The sequence below is a fragment of the Lynx canadensis genome, chromosome B2, assembly GCF_007474595.2.
Source record: "Lynx canadensis isolate LIC74 chromosome B2, mLynCan4.pri.v2, whole genome shotgun sequence".
Taxonomy (NCBI): domain Eukaryota; kingdom Metazoa; phylum Chordata; class Mammalia; order Carnivora; family Felidae; genus Lynx; species Lynx canadensis.
In genome coordinates, this window is record NC_044307.1 from 107,812,574 (window position 1) to 107,828,592 (window position 16,019).

The window sequence follows — 16,019 nt, forward strand, 5'->3', positions numbered from 1 at the left end:
TTTATTTCCACTGCAACCAACCCTTTCTACCCCAAATGTACCCAGTACGTAGGAAGCTGAATCTAACCGAGTGTAGACAACCGAATCACATCTATTAAATTTCAGTAGAGAGACTGCACAGCAGTTGGACTGATGTTAAAAGAGAGTTAAAAGAAAAAAAAAAAAAATACCCAAAAACCACACGAAGCAAACCCGAGGGGCGGGCGTCGCCCAGAATCGCGCCCTCCCGCCGCCTCGCGGGCCGCGAGCACGCCTCCCCGCCGCGGCCACGCCTCCTCCGACCCCCGCCCCGCCCCGCCGCGGCCACGCCCGACGTGAGGCGCGGGAGCCGCCGGGCCGGGGGCGGGGCCAGCGCCGCCCCTCCCCCCCGCCGCCGCCGGCGGCCTCCGCGCGGGCCTCCCAGCCCGTATTCCACTCACTTTGTTCTCCGCCTTTGTCCTAATCCACACCAGCAGGTGGAGCCGCAGTTAAAGTTTCCGAGTCCATTCCGGGAGCGGGAGCCCATCTTGCTCACCGCCGAGGCCCTCGCTGGAGGAGGAGGGTCAGAGCTTGGGTGCAGCCAATCGCGGGCAACGCTGCTAGTTATCAGAGCAGAATGGGCTGTAGTTTAGTGAAATAGGAAAGCTGCAAAACACTGTGGAGTGCTCCCGTGTAAATAAAAAGAGGAAAAAAAAGTTTCTCAAGTCGCCGCTGCACGACGTCGGGCAGGCGCTGGGGCGGGGGTCTGCGCTCTCCCGAGCGGCCGCGCGCTGGACTTTATTGTGCCGCAACAAGCCCCGTTCCCATTGTTTGTGTTTTTTTCAAAATATGGCAAAGGTTCAGGTGAACAATGTAGTGGTGCTGGATAACCCTTCTCCTTTCTACAACCCGTTCCAGTTCGAGATCACCTTCGAGTGCATCGAGGACCTGTCTGAAGGTGAGTCGGGCGCCCGCCCGCCGCCGGGCTGTCAGTTGCGGGCTGCAGACATTGAAAGTTTCCCGGGCCCGGCCTCGCGCGGGCGGCCGGTGCTCGGCGCCGGACGGGCGGCAGGCTCGGCTCTGCGGAGGGAAACTTGAAGTTGATGGACGACGGCCGCCGAGGCGCGCGCGGCGTTCGGCCGCAGCCGGGGCGCCTGCCGTGGCTCAACTTGCGAGGAACTTGTTCGAGCGGAGGTAGCCATGTTGTCAGCTTTGTCTGGCGGGCGGGAGGTTCGCTAGACCCGCACTCGCGCCCGCGGCGCCGGCCGGGGGTCGCCCCGGGCTGGCCCCGCGCCGGGAACGGCCTCCGCGGCCCCGGCACGAAGGCTGGGAAGGGAGAGGCATGTGTGTGGTCGCGCCGGCGAGTTAGCAGCGGAGCCATCTTACCAAGAGTAGAGAATTGGGCCACCGACCCCGGCGTCACTACGCCTCCTCTCCGCGCCGCGGGTGACGAACACGGCGCCCCGCCTGCCCACCTTCCTGCCCCCGAGCGAGAGGCAAATCCATTTTTAGAGCTTACGCTGGAGTTGCCCTACTCTCTTGGGTGGCCGTGCCCGGCCGCCCCGGGGAGGAGAGCGAGGCTGTCCTCGCGCTGATTTCTGGCTCCCTGGACCAACCAGCGGGGGAGGCGGGCGCAGGCTCGGCCCCTCGGCGCAGCGGGCCGGGCGCCGGCGCTCCCCGGGGACCGCGGGTGCTCCCCGGCGGCACTCCCCGGCCCGCGCCCGGGATGCTCGGGGCACCCGGGGATGCTGGCGCGCAGGCTCGCCCCGACCGGCGTGGACTCCTGTTCCGTAATGACTGAAACCTTCTCTCCTCTCGCTCAGAAGACAAATATTGCTAAGCTATAAAGTTACATTTAACCCAAGAGCAAAAATAAGTAAAACACTTAAATAATTCCCAGGACTTAAAATCACTGGCTTCTCAGTAGTCTGAAAGACTTTCTTCAAGAACGTGTTGAAATATAATTAAAATAACTCATCCAAACACCCTGAGCATAAAATACAAAAGTGGGCCAGGAAATAAAAGGTAAAGTTCAAATGGCAATGCAAAAATTTTTACTACTTTTTTTAAGTCCGTATTAAGGTCTCCAAAAATATTTTTGTTATATGCAGTAACAAATATTTAGGAAGCTAAAACTTGTCTTTTTTTTTTTTTATATTTGCTCGTAAATTTTATTAAAATAATCCAGTGCTTGACTTTTCAAAATTTGAAAAAAAAATTTAGCTTCATCAATGGTCATTTTACAATTAAACAGGACATACTTATTTGAACTTACAAGTATATTTAGCGAAATGCATTTAAAATTATGCAAATAATGGCATATAAAGCAATTTCACTTTAAAAATTAGTTTTTAATATCCACAAAATGTATTTTATGTAGGGTGTTAGGTTTTCAAATTATAAAAGCAATACATGCTCATTGTAATAAACTTTTTAAAAGTTGTACAGGCGTATATAAAGTAACAGTCCTCTGTACTCAGTGCTTTCCACCATCTCCTGTAATTATAACACTTTAATCTGTGCTCTTCAGTAAGTATTAATGAATATATAAAGCATATATGCACATATATAATATGTAGGTCCCATTTTGAAAGACGATTCATTTATTAAAATAAACTAACTTCTAATAGATCCCTGATAATAAAATTAAGGGGGATTTTTGTTACTACTCTGAAACCATTTGATTACTTTCCCAGAGTGCTACCGTCACCATTTAACTATCAGGCCAGTTTTTCTTATCCAACCAGTTGGTAATCTTTCCTTTTTTTGCCAATTGTATATAAAAATTGGCGAATGCAAGAGAAACCATTGATCAGTCCATTCCAACTTATACTATAGCATTTTAAGCTTAAGTTATTCAAAGTACAGGTATTTCTCAAGTGATGCCTTCCATTTTAAGAGCCAGTTTTGGACAAGGGTGATAGATGATTCATGATGTTACAGGGCTTTGACATTGGATGGCTGAAACTCACTATTCATGGAAGCAGAATTACGTTCCATTTTTACCTGGGACCTAATCAGAACTCAGCTGAAGGACATCAGAGTTTTTAGGATACTAGTGTCAACAATACGCTTACTTCCACTTGTACACTTCATCCCAGAGCACTAAGACTGGTTATTTAGCATTTTTAAAAAGAGTTTAAGCTGAGTCATACTGAAAGCTGCAAAGGAATCTTTCAAAAAGGTGCCATGCTTGTGTACTCCACCTAGAGGCTATGTGGATTAAGGAAACTGAGTTTACTTAGCAAAAGCTTCTTACAGGTTCCATACTTTTATATTGCAGATCTCTAAAAAATCTATTCTTAAAATGAAACTACAGAATATTCTGAAGGGAAATTTTCACTTCATAATTTTGTCTCAAGCCCCACACCAGATGTTGGCCACCATTTTTCATACTTTAATTTGATTAGGAGACCCAGGATGTGTTTGATCTGGTGGTCCCAAGTCTGTACACGTTTTGATTGACCTTCCTGCTAATCTTTGTTATGCCCTCTGTGGACTACTGATTCTTTCTCTACTGAATGGAGCTTTCTTTCTTTTCTTTCTTTCTTTTTTTAAGTTGGTCAGTACCAATAATTCTAGCTACTATTAGTTGAATACTTACAATGTACCAGAATTGAACATGGTGTTTCATGCTTTTAAACTTCAGGCTTGTTCTAATTCCCAAAGATTACATACTTTCCACTAGATCACAGATCGTCCCAAGTAGTGTAATTAGTTTAAAATTCACTTCGTTACTTCCCTCACTCCCAACCATAAATGCAGATACTTGCAGGCCGGGATTTCCATGATTAGATGAAACAGTTAACTTTTTTTTTTTTTTTTAATTTTTTTTTTTTTTTCTTCAACGTTTTTATTTATTTTTGGGACAGAGAGAGACAGAGCATGAACGAGGGAGGGGCAGAGAGAGAGGGAGACACAGAATTGGAAACAGGCTCCAGGCTCTGAGCCATCAGCCCAGAGCCTGACGCGGGGCTCGAACTCACGGACCGCGAGATCGTGACCTGGCTGAAGTCGGACGCTTAACCGACTGCGCCACCCAGGCGCCCCAACAGTTAACTTTTTAAATGATTAAACTACTTCAGCAGATAACCTGTGCATCTGACTCTATCCCTTCCTCCTTCAAATACAAGGGACAGGAAAATGAAAGCAGGGTTTAAAAAAAATAGTAAGAATAAAACAATTGATGCTAATTTATAAATAAGTACTGAGCATTTTAAACTCAGTAGCTATAGCAAGGATTCCATCAGATAAAAATTAAGGTACAGGTGTTCCCTGAGTTACAGCCTGTGCTCCTTAAGGGTAGATCATCTTCCTATAGCCTCTGGTCTCACCCATCTCCCCATCTCCCCCCTCCCCCCCCCCAATTAATTTCCTTTATTCCACTATTCATTTGAGAGCAGAAATGGAAGAATGCATCTTCCTAGTTTAGGTTTTGGAAAGAGCCCAGGCTTTGGAGTTGCAGAGACATAGCGTAGGTTCTGATTCCTGAGTTTGCTAGCTGTGTGAATTTGGGTACATTACTTAGCCTCTCAGGGCCTCAACTTTCTTGTTTGCATAATAGTGTAATTAAATCCATATGATAAAGCTGTTGAGATTTAAATAACAGGTATGAAATTGGCAAGACCAATGCTCAGCACATAGTAGGTATTTTACAAAATAAGTTTATAAATTCTGACTATGTTTCCATGCCAGACTACAAATGCCAACTTACTTTCTACCAATTAGGAGGCCAAGAGCACTATATGTATTAGTACAAATAAATACATACAAAATGAACAAAATATGAAAACCTTCGTGTGAGAGTTCCCAGTCTTACTCGCACTTGGCTAAGTTTAATAGCTTTTATACCCCTTTCTTAAAAGTTTCTCCACTTGGCTTTTGGGTTTCCTATGTCACTAGCCACTAATTTTGTAATTTTATTAGATATCTATCTAGTAGATATCTCAAATTTAACATGTCCAAAACAAATTCCTGTTTGATTTCATCCCCTACCCCGTGCAAAAAAGGATTCTTGCTGCCTTTATCTTCAAGATTTATCCAGAGTGTCCTTGCCCTCATCCCTATGGCTACATGTGGTCCAAGCTACCATAATTTCTTGCCTCAGTTGTTAAAATACCCTGTTTCTTGACCCTCAAAATCTCACAATCCATACTGAACACAGGAGCCAAAATGATCCTTCTAAAATGAAAAATGGATCATGTTATTCCTGTAGTCAGAACCCTCCCAATAGCTTCCTGTGCCACTCAGTGTAAAAGCCAAAAATCTTTACGATGACCTTTAAAACTTTGCATAATCTGGGGCACCTGGGTGGCTCAGTTGGTTAAGAGTCAGACTTTGGCTCACATTGTGATCTCACGGCTCATGGGTTTGAGCCCTGCGTTGGGCTCTGCTGACAGCTCAAAGCCTGGAGCCTGCTTCAGATTCTTCATCACCCTCTCTTTCTCTCTGCCCCTCCCCTGCTCACACTCTGTCTCAAAAATAAAAAACAAAACCAAAAACTTTACATAATCTGGCCATGCCCCTCACACCCAAGCTGAGGGTCAGTTATTTTCCCCTTTATTCAGTCTGCACCAGCCCAGCCTCATTGCTTCTTCAGCAGATACTTGCTGTTCCTTGTAACTAGATACTCATATTGCTTCTTTCCTCTTTTAATCTTTATCAACAAATAGATGATCTCGTGAGATGTCAGATGCAGGACCCTGCATCTGGAAATGTGCTAGAAGACAGAAATGTAAGTGGTCTAGAAGAGAGCCATGACTTACATAATAGGTCCTCAGAAAATGCTGACTTAGAACTAGATTCTCAGTGACCTAGAAACACCCCTCTGGGAGTGCTGTAGTCGCAGCGTAGTGAATCCAAGGGTGGGCCGCACTGTGCTAAACACCCTCAGGACCAGGAGGGCTCGGGTAATCTGTATTTGCAGAGCTGTCTTCTTCCCCCTACTAAGCAGGAGGCTCCTTTGAAAAAGCAGTCATTTTACCCATCTCTGGGTTCTTGCTACAGAGCACACTGTAGAAGGTGCTCAATAAAAGCTGAATTACATGTAACAGTTGAATTACAGAAAATGTCTTGGGTTGCACTTAAGCGTGTCTTATTCCTCCTGATGCTTGTTCCCACTGTATATAGTCTGTTGTATAAAGTGGCACAAGGATCCTTGGTTTCCTTTTCCCAATTTAAAGAATACATGACATGAAGAGGGACCATGAGGAAAAACCCTGACTGTGGTCCCTTTGACAGTTGATGAGCTGAAGCCCCTTCTAAGCCACAAGGGAAGTTTGTTAATAATTTTTCCATGTTGGAGTTCTTTGGTGATTTGGATCTGTGCAATATAGTATGGGGCAGCCCTTCCAAAGTGTTTAAGTAGGTTGTTAAGAGATAACATACGAAAAAAAAGTGGGGAGAGATTCCATAGCCAAATAAACTTGGGAAATGCTGAATTAACGTTACTGGTGTTCTTGACCGAAGGAAGTTCCCGAACACTCTACCAGTGTGCTTTATTTATGAATCCTTAAGACAAGGTTGTAGCATTTCCCAAGTTTTTGGCCATGTTGGTTTGTTTATGAGGAGCCCTGCCCAGGAACTAGTGTTTCACAAAAGAACATTTTGAGAAACTCTGTTAAGAAATGTAAAAATTTTATAAGGAGCAGTTCAGTGCCTTTTTGGACTTTCTGCTGTGAGAAGTCAATTTCAGCAAACAATAATTGGCTTAAGTGGACATTAAAATAGGGTCTTTGATATCATCTCATAATGTAATTACTGAATATGAAATAATGTTTTGGTTTTTAACCCTAGACTTGGAATGGAAAATTATCTATGTGGGCTCTGCAGAAAGTGAAGAATACGATCAAGTTTTAGACTCTGTTTTAGTGGGCCCTGTTCCTGCAGGAAGGCATATGTTTGTATTTCAGGTAAGATTGTTCTTGGTAAATATGTATGCCAAATACGTTTCTAAACTATATATCTCATGGTCCTCACTCGTTTCCTTTTGGTTAAATCACTCTGCTTCTGCACTCACTTTTTATCTGCTTCTATTGTGTTTTAGGCAGCCTCTGTAGCATAAAGGAATGCCACCTCTTGATTTTGTGTGCTGAGAGGTTAATGTGATGTTTACTCCAGAGTGTGCACAGCATGCAGTAAAGCTTATACTGTGTCATGGCACACGTTGTGGTTAACTCGGGGCTCTTCCTGTGGACAGTCCGATAGTATCAGACCTGTGGCTGTCCGGCAGCCAGTACAGGGGTTGAATGCATACTACTAACTGGTATAGTTAGTAATATGCATCTTGGTTTCTGGTTTCAGCCACTAGGAGTACTGACCACAGAAACAACTTTATTTCAGCACGCTGCATGATTGAGCTAGGTTAGTTAGGTATGCTACTAGAGAGATCTGCATAATCTTGGATCATTGGAATTAAAGTCCAGTGTTTTACTAAAGCATCTAATCTACACATTTTATGGAGAATTACTGTTACAAATCTACTACTGTGTTTATTATTTGTGAGGGGAAATTCCAAAACAAATTATGTTCTCAGATACCACTGACAGTATTTGGGTCTGTACCAAAGCTTCAGACACTGTCTTCTGTATTCAAAGTGTTACTTCTTTTAATCTATGTTAAATTGTTGTTTAAAACTATTCAGTCATTTCCCAATTATCCATGCTTATTACAGGGAGATATTTATAATAGCCCAAAGAGTAACTACTCATAGGTTTCAAAAAGAAAACTATTAATTTTCTTCCAGGTATTTGTACACAGCAGAGTCCCATCAGTTAATGTAGAACCCACTGAAAAGACCTCATCCAGAAGGACATTAACTCTTTCTACCCCTGATGTCCCCCCCTTTTTTTTTCATTTTCAATTTAAATGAATAGCGTTGGTCAGATAATCCCATCTGATATGGGCCATGAATCTGGGCCATGAATCATGTATCATAAACATGGTATCTGTAGAGTTGCTACCTGTCCTTCCCTTCTCCTAAATACAGAATCAGAATTATAGTCTCCTAGCGTTAGTGCTTTTTATTAAAAAGCAATAATTTACTATATCTAAACAAATGGTTAAGAAAAGCTCAAATATATTAGTTCATATCTATTCATTAAAAGTGCTGTTGACCTGAGTCATGTGAGTGCATAACCTTGGTGAAAGACATGGGTAGGGGGAGGCACTGCAGTTGACAGACTGCTTCACATCCTGCCCCATTGCTTGTAACACACTTGTGTCTTAAGTTCTTGAAATTATTACACAAAGAAGTATTTGCTTTGACCCATAAGCTTGGAAAACCCATAATTCACTGATGATAATTCATGATGTGGTTAAGAAACCTGGATTGATTTGTACTGGTAGACCTTTTTATGCTACTATAAAACCTGCAAATAAATCTTTTGGCTTTGAAACAAACCCTTAAATGATCTTTTCTGTGTGTTTATGTTGTTAAGAACACTGTTAAGCTTTTGGCTGGAGTGAAAAATATATTCAAAGATATTTCCCTCCAGTGATTTTCCAGTAGTTTTACCTTGGTACCAGTGTTCATATTGCCAAAAAGGACAGAGAAAGAGCACCATGCAATTTAAATCAGACTGTCACCCTGTGTATTTAAAAAAAATTCACCATTATCAGCAAAAAAGGGACTAACCTACAGTTTTTGTTCTGTGTTTTAAACAAATTACCATAGTATTCCCCTGGTCTGCCATGAATAAACATGCCTTTCTTATGAGTGTGTCAAAGGCTGGCAGGAAGATGTCCAGACATCTGTGTACTACTGCTGGTTGACGTTAAAAATCTCTACCTATCACTTCATCTTTTTTTTCCTTACTGTTTATTTATTTTTGAGAGAGAGAGAGAGAGAGAGCATGAGCAGGGGAAGTGCAGAGAGAGAGGGGAACAAAGGATCCGAAGCGGGCTCCATGCTGACAGCAGAGAGGCTGGTGCAGGGCTTGAACTCAGGAACTCTGAGATCATGACCTGAGCTGAAGTCCGATGCTCAACTGAGCCACCAAGGCGCCCCTCTGTTATTTCATCTTAAGTGATCTGAGAGGACTGTGAGTTTTTCTACTTGAATTTGGATTTGCTCAAGTTGAATTCTTTGGCAATCAAATTTTAAAACACAAACATGGCTAGAACCAATCTACTGAGGGGATGGGAAGCACTATGGGAGGAAAGTTTCCATAGCAGTACTAAACTACCTCTGTTTCCCCATTCTCCACGAACTTCCAGAACATTAGAAGCTCTTTGGGTACCCTGGAAGTAACCTAACCCCTCTCAGTAGGGGTACACAGGATCTGTAAGACAAACAGCATATTCTCAGGACAGGCCTTCATACCCCTGCTGATATCTCTCTAAAATGATCATAAATTACTTTAGGTCAGGCATTGAGTTATGTATGAATTTCAAAATACTAATCATATATTGTGCGCCCAGAGCTGTGCCAGACATGGAATTATAAAGAACTGGACAGGATTTTTGCCCAGGACAAAGCTTAGAATCCCAGCAACAACTGAAAGATAAACACATTTAAATTATTGGACATAAATTAAAGAGGATTTGTGTCAAGTAATAAAGTACAAAAACAGTACTATTAATTCTACCTTCTGAATTAGGAAGGGCTTCACTAAAGGATACATTTTATGCAAACTTAGATGAATTTTTTAGGATGTTAGGGAAGAGACTTACAGGCCAAGGTAACAGTATATGCAAAGCACAGAGGCATGAAAGACTACCAGTACATTTAAAAGAACTCTAATTCTAGAACAAGAGTTAAGAGGTGTGGAAATAAAGGGAATGTGAATGAGCTGTTGGTTGGAAACAAATTGTGAAGGGCCTTATAAATGAAGTTAAAGAAGGGATTTTTTTCTCAGAAATGGGAGTAATCATCAGGAGTTTTTAAAATTAGTGAAGGGATAGGAATGGATCTTTGCCTAGCTAATGCTGGCAACAGTGCAAAATAGCAAGCGAGCTAGGGGAGAACAGTTAGAAAGTTGCAACAGGATTCCAGAGAAGACATGAAGACACGAACTGAGACTCGAGATGAGAAGTGTTAGACTGGCTGGATGTGGGAGGTAGGGAAGCAGAAGGTGACTGAACTTTTCGGCCTAGATAGATGTTTTAGACTAGATAGATATTTTATGCTTTTTTGTGTCATCTACATGTAATAACTATACAATAATCATTGGTCTTTGATAATTCAAACAGCCTGATTGAGAATGCCAGACAGGGGTTTTCCCAAGCCAAGGCCATGGCTGAAGTGTTCACCAGGCTCAGGGATGTTTGTTAGTGTCCTGGCAAGAGTAAGCTAATCTGCTGGGACAATCTTTATCCATTTACCATTCAGAATGGCTGCCTCAGGTCTGTGTCAGTGCCCATCAGTCTAGGACTCCTTCCAGCCGTATGTAGTGCCACAGGGCCCTAGCCTTTGCTCATGCTGTCCACCTCCTCTAGCTCACTTGCTTCACCTTCTGCACTCAAGATTCAGCAGCTGGATTTAAAACAAGGTCATTGAGTATGTTTGCTCAAACCAATTTTTACCTTCATTGTGTTTCCAGTGTGCGTGGTTTAAATAGTACACTATATTTTAGTGCCTATCAAAGTCATTCACAGTAGTTTAATATTTTTGAGAATCTGCTGAATAGCTATTTCTATTCCATTTTCAATTTGATATTCATTTACTATTAGAATATCTGTGACAGGTGGGAGAGTGGCTGTGTGTCCTGGGTATAAGAGAGAAACTGGTATAATAAACATTTGCTGCCAACAGGCTATGTGGAGATCATTGAATATTTACTAATTTAGGTTTGAAGATTGTGACTGGAGGGGTGTCTGGGTGGCTCAGTTGGTTAAGCATCTGACTCTTGATTTCAGCTCAGGCCACAATGTCACGGTCATGGGATTGAGCCCTGCACCGGGCTCTGTACTGGCATGAAGCCTGCTTAAGATGCTCGCTTCCTCTGCCCCTCCCCCACTGGTGCTCACTCTCAAAAACAAAAAGAAAATTATGGCTGGAAAAGGGTAGAGTCAATGAGACTACTGATTTAATTATTTGCTATATTTTATAAAAGGTTTTATAATTGAATATTGCACAATCCCTCAGGAACTACCACACAGTGTAGCTAGATTTATCTTCCTATAGAAGTAGTGAAGCTTTCAGGTACCCAGAGTAATTACGTATACCATGGAGAAATATTTGAACTATATTTTCTGGCTTTAAGTCAATCTTAAAAATGAACATTTGCCTTCCCAGTATGATGTCCCCAAGTTTTTGTTGCTGTACCCTTAATTCATGATGCTCAAGGTAACTAAAACTCCAGTCTTGCTTGCCTCTTTGTGATGTGTGTTTCTTTTCTTTTTAAATTATTCTAGGCTGATGCACCTAATCCAGGACTCATTCCAGATGCAGATGCAGTAGGTGTAACAGTTGTGCTAATTACATGCACCTATCGGGGTCAAGAATTTATTAGAGTTGGCTATTATGTAAATAATGAATATACTGAGACAGAATTAAGGGAAAATCCGCCAGTAAAACCAGACTTTTCTAAGGTAATGTTCTGACTATTCCTCTTTCATTACTTTTACTATTAAGCAAGTGCCAATTCATACTATATTATGAAAATACCTTTGAGACAAAATAAATTTGAGGTCTTTGTGCTAACTGGGCAAACTAATTGTTCCATTACCCATACTTGACCTCAGACCCTACCTCCAAGTGAATCATGAGTAATTAATGTTGGTCAGGCACCTTGAGAGTCTCTGATGATTTAGAAAATTGAAAAAATCCTCCTGTAAGAAACAGTTGTTTACAGCTTCTGCATGGCATTTCCCACACATCATAATTCTTTTCATTTCAGCCTTTACAACATAGAAATTCATGATTATTCAATGATATTCTTGGTCTATAACTCTTCCAAAAATTGGAACACACACACACACACACACACACACACACACACACACACACACACACGCATATGTACGTTTTCCTTTATCTGCTATTCTTAGAGGTTAACCTAAAGGTCTTAAATATTTCTGGTTATGGAAAACGGCTTCTGAGTGAGAATCTGAAACCTGTGATTCAGAATACAGATTCTCTGAAATACTTAGTATTTCATGATTTTTCTTGGGAACTGTAACAGTTTTAGTAACTGATCATTTATGTGAGATTGAACACAACACCCCATCTGCTGGATCATGCAAGAAAAATTACATGGGAGTAAAGTGGAATGTTTTTTCTGGTAATAAGGCCAGAATGCTTAATCCTGGTATGGGACCTTCCATCGACTCCATGTATTAGTTACTTATATGGCACCTTGTATAGCAAAAAGAGAAAAAACTAGAATACTGGTTCCGAGAGTGAACCATAATAATTAAAAGGTAGGAAACCACTAATAATGAGATATTATATTTGAAGAAATTTTTCATTTTCTTTGAAAATATTACTGAAGATACCACATCAATCTACAAAGCATACTAGTTTGTGAGATAAAGCGTTCTATGAAGAATTCACCTGCAAGAAAAAGAAGAGATTCTCTCCCTTTTAGGAAATAAGTATAAAGAAGTTAGATATTTTATTGGTTACTAAGAGATCTGGATGAATTCTCTCAGATTCTCCATATCCTGTTTCCATTAAGTTAAAATAATAATGTCTGCTGTAGCCCTGGTCCTTGTGTGTTATGTTAAGGTGCTTTACTTAATTGGCCTTTGTATATGAATTTGGCCCTTTAGGAGTACTAAGGGTAAAGAATCATTCTATTAAGTTTCTATTTGTATGTAGTATCTAACTTTCTTAGTGTTTACTATTTATATATTTCCTTCTTCCTTCAGCTTCAAAGGAACATTTTGGCATCTAATCCCAGAGTTACAAGATTCCACATTAATTGGGAAGACAACACAGAAAAACTGGAAGATGCAGAGAGCAGTAATCCAAATCTACAATCACTTCTTTCAACAGATGCATTACCTTCAGCATCAAAGGGATGGTCCACGTCAGAAAACTCACTAAATGTCATGTTAGAATCCCACATGGACTGCATGTGACCATCTGCCATCCCTTTAGTACAAATTAAGCTATAAAAACATACAGAACTATTTCCCTGAAATTCCGTAAGTACATAGTCAAGACACAATGTGAAGAATTTGTTTAAAAAACATCCTGTAGAAAGTTTATAAGAAAACCAGTATTTGAGCAAATTGTGGAATATAAATACAACTATTTTTAAGTAATTTTTTTCTCTAATGTGTTATTTTATTTGTTCTGAAACTAATCTGATTAAAACATATATATTATTTTCTTCTCCTCTATATGTAATTAAAGCACTTATAAAGAAAAAATATAAATCATTAGACCAGGCTGTAAAGCTTTCTTAGCCTTTTGGACAATAATCTTTGGACCACTATTTTACTGGCCTTCAAGAGAACAAACTTCAAGTAAAATGTTTCTTCCTGTGATAGTTTGGTTTAATGTAAGGGGCAAATTTCCATTTTTTTTTTTTGTCATATCCTTAAAGAAGGGATTTGAAGTCAAGTATATGCTACCAAGAACTTCAGGACCTGATTTTCCAGGCCACCTTGAAGCCTCTTATGGCTGCTATTACATGGAATGTTAGATAGCATTCAGTTTGGTTTCTAAGATGACAACAAATGTGGTTAATTGTTTATAAGGTCCTCTGGCTCTGGTTTTTGTTTTCTAACGGTTTAGGACATCAGAATATTCCTTGAATGATGCATCATTATTACCCATTGAATTCAACATGTCAAGAGCAGATACAAACTCCCTAAGTTTAAGAACAGGATATTATAATGACTTAGATGTTTTCATTAGATTTATAGAAATGCTATGAAATTTTCAAAACTGATTTGATAGATCATCTGTTGTTGGCAGCATTTATATAAAAACCGTGTATTTGGGAAGGTGTATTTAGCTTTATCGTAAGAGATAAGTCACTATTTTGGAAATATATATATTTTCACACATGTGGTACTCTTCTCCATATCCCTGGACACTCATGCAGAATAAGATAAGGCATATTTGTGGTTGACATATTCTAGATAGCCTTTCCAGTTAAGTTTTTTTTAAAAGCAATCTTGGAAAGGAATCCATTAAGTGGGCCAAAGGGTTCTTTTTCTTTGATGAAAGCTAGGTCCTTCCTCAAAGTTTCTTATGCTCCATTAAATTAAGTGTAGAATATTCTCATTACTCTTGCTGCTAAGCAAGACATTAGCCATATGATGCAGAGTTATGCAGTGCCTTCATACCTAAAACTTTTATACTGCACTTTTTAAAGCTTTTATTTTGAGGAAGGGAAAAGGGCATTTGTCTGAATATGGATTCTAAGTTGTATATATTTCCTGTCATTCTAAAAAAGTGAATTTGTGAAGCAAAATTTTGCTAAATGTTAAATTTTGAAATTTAATATACCAGGTGATTACTGTCCACTAACTAGTTCATAGACTTAAAATACATCCAACTGTTAAAACTATATGAAGAAAATTTCATTTTTGTCTAATTGCAATTAAATTTAAGAATATGTTAAAATAATTAAAATGAAAATAAAAGTAAAAATTTCCAACAAAGAGCTCAGTGATTAATATAACAGGAAAAAGATATGTGCTTGTTAGAAATAAAGCATATATAAGCCAAATAACCAAATGAAGCAATTTGCTGCTGAGTTTTTATTCTAATTATAATGATTGATTTTGTATTGACACCAAGGGTTAGGTTTTTACATCAATTTGTAAACAGCTAATTTTCACAGAAGGTTAAGACTTAAAAACTATGATCTCTTACTTAAAATTTTTATGATTCTGTAATACTTAGAATGCAAACATTAGGAGCTAAGAAGCTATAGCATGTGGGTTTTATTTTTTCCCCTGTTTAGCCTCATTTATAGACACTATCTGAATTATACCTAAAATGTTTGGAACAGTTTCTCTCCTTTTTGATCACAGTAAATAGCTCTGTCATGAGAATATACACAGGAACAAATTACCTATACCACAGAAGAGAGAGGCAAATAGATTGGAGGGAGTGAGGATATCATTTGAGCTGAGAAAACATTCAGGAAATCTGAGGAGCATGCATGCATTTGTTCATTTATAACCTTCTATAAACTTCCATGTGGTCTTATCCTCTGGTTTAAGATTTGGGTTTCTCGTTTTACCAAGAAAGTCTATGGCAGCGGTTTTCAAAACTTTTCACTGTAATCCATAGTTAAAAAACAAAGTATGACCCTGTAATGCAAGTTTTTATAGTAATTTTCATGACAGTGCACCCTTATAGTGCATCTTTATGTGTGCAATATATTCTGGTACCTTTTATTGTATTTCATTTTTTAAAGTGCTGGTTTTGACTCACTGAACTTGGCATTTATGACTCTAAGTGGTTGCAATACACAGTTTGAAGAAAGGCTAATCGGGCCCTTTGAGTAGATGAGAAGTAGCAATAACTTTCCTATAGTTCTAAAATTCATATTCCCTATACCTGTCTCTTCTGTCATATTTGGATTATGATCTTTACATTTAAAAAAAGAGGGAGGGGTGCCTGGGTGGCTTAGTCGGTCAAGCGGCTGACTTAGGCTTAGTTCGTGATCTCGTGGTTCCTGAGTTCGAGCCCCGCTTCGGGCTCTGTGCTGACAGCTCAGAGCCTGGAGCCTGCTTCGGATTCTATGTCTCCCTGTCTCTCTGCCCCTCCCCCTTTCACTTGCGTGCTCTCTCTCTCTCCCTCCCTCTCAAAAATAAACAAATATTAAAAATAATAATAGTAAAAGAGGGAAAAGTGCTAGTGTAGTGTGAATCAGCAGCCATTCACTTGAAAACTGTCCAAATATTCTGAAATTACTAGTAGCCTAGCAGATAGCTTGGACTCATTTCTTGGTACTCTATACAATTAACTTAGGAAACATTCCACATAATTACTTGGCACACACTTTTATTTGTTTGTTATTGATATCATTTTATACAGGATTCTAGAACACCGGGTCATAGGAAGTTTTAAATGCACATAAAGTGTTCTTTATATATTCTTGCTTACTACCCTTTCCAGTATGCTGCACCTTGTTTATGCCTCTCAATTT

At 40.1% G+C, this 16,019-nt stretch overlaps 2 protein-coding genes across 3 annotated transcripts in view; one reads left to right on the top strand and one right to left on the bottom strand.

Moving 5' to 3' along the window:
* MCM9 (minichromosome maintenance 9 homologous recombination repair factor) overlaps positions 1-16,019 on the bottom strand; it is a 112,836-nt gene that overhangs the window by 71,283 nt on the left and 25,534 nt on the right. The window lies entirely within an intron of this gene.
* On the top strand, positions 433-14,596 carry ASF1A (anti-silencing function 1A histone chaperone). The gene is made up of 4 exons (XM_030316241.2): positions 433-916; positions 6,754-6,869; positions 11,314-11,490; positions 12,772-14,596. The coding sequence occupies exons 1-4, from the start codon at positions 808-810 to the stop codon at positions 12,982-12,984; spliced, it is 615 nt and encodes a 204-aa protein (XP_030172101.1). The 5' UTR covers positions 433-807; the 3' UTR covers positions 12,985-14,596.

What these genes read in the sequence shown, in the direction of transcription:
- ASF1A (XM_030316241.2), top strand. Translation starts at nt 808, where the DNA reads ATGGCAAAGGTTCAGGTGAACAATGTAGTGGTGCTGGATAACCCTTCT. An exon ending in CATCGAGGACCTGTCTGAAG is followed by an intron (nt 917 to 6,753) that starts GTGAGTCGGGCG and finishes TTTTAACCCTAG; the next exon opens with ACTTGGAATGGAAAATTATC. An exon ending in TAAAACCAGACTTTTCTAAG is followed by an intron (nt 11,491 to 12,771) that starts GTAATGTTCTGA and finishes TTCTTCCTTCAG; the next exon opens with CTTCAAAGGAACATTTTGGC.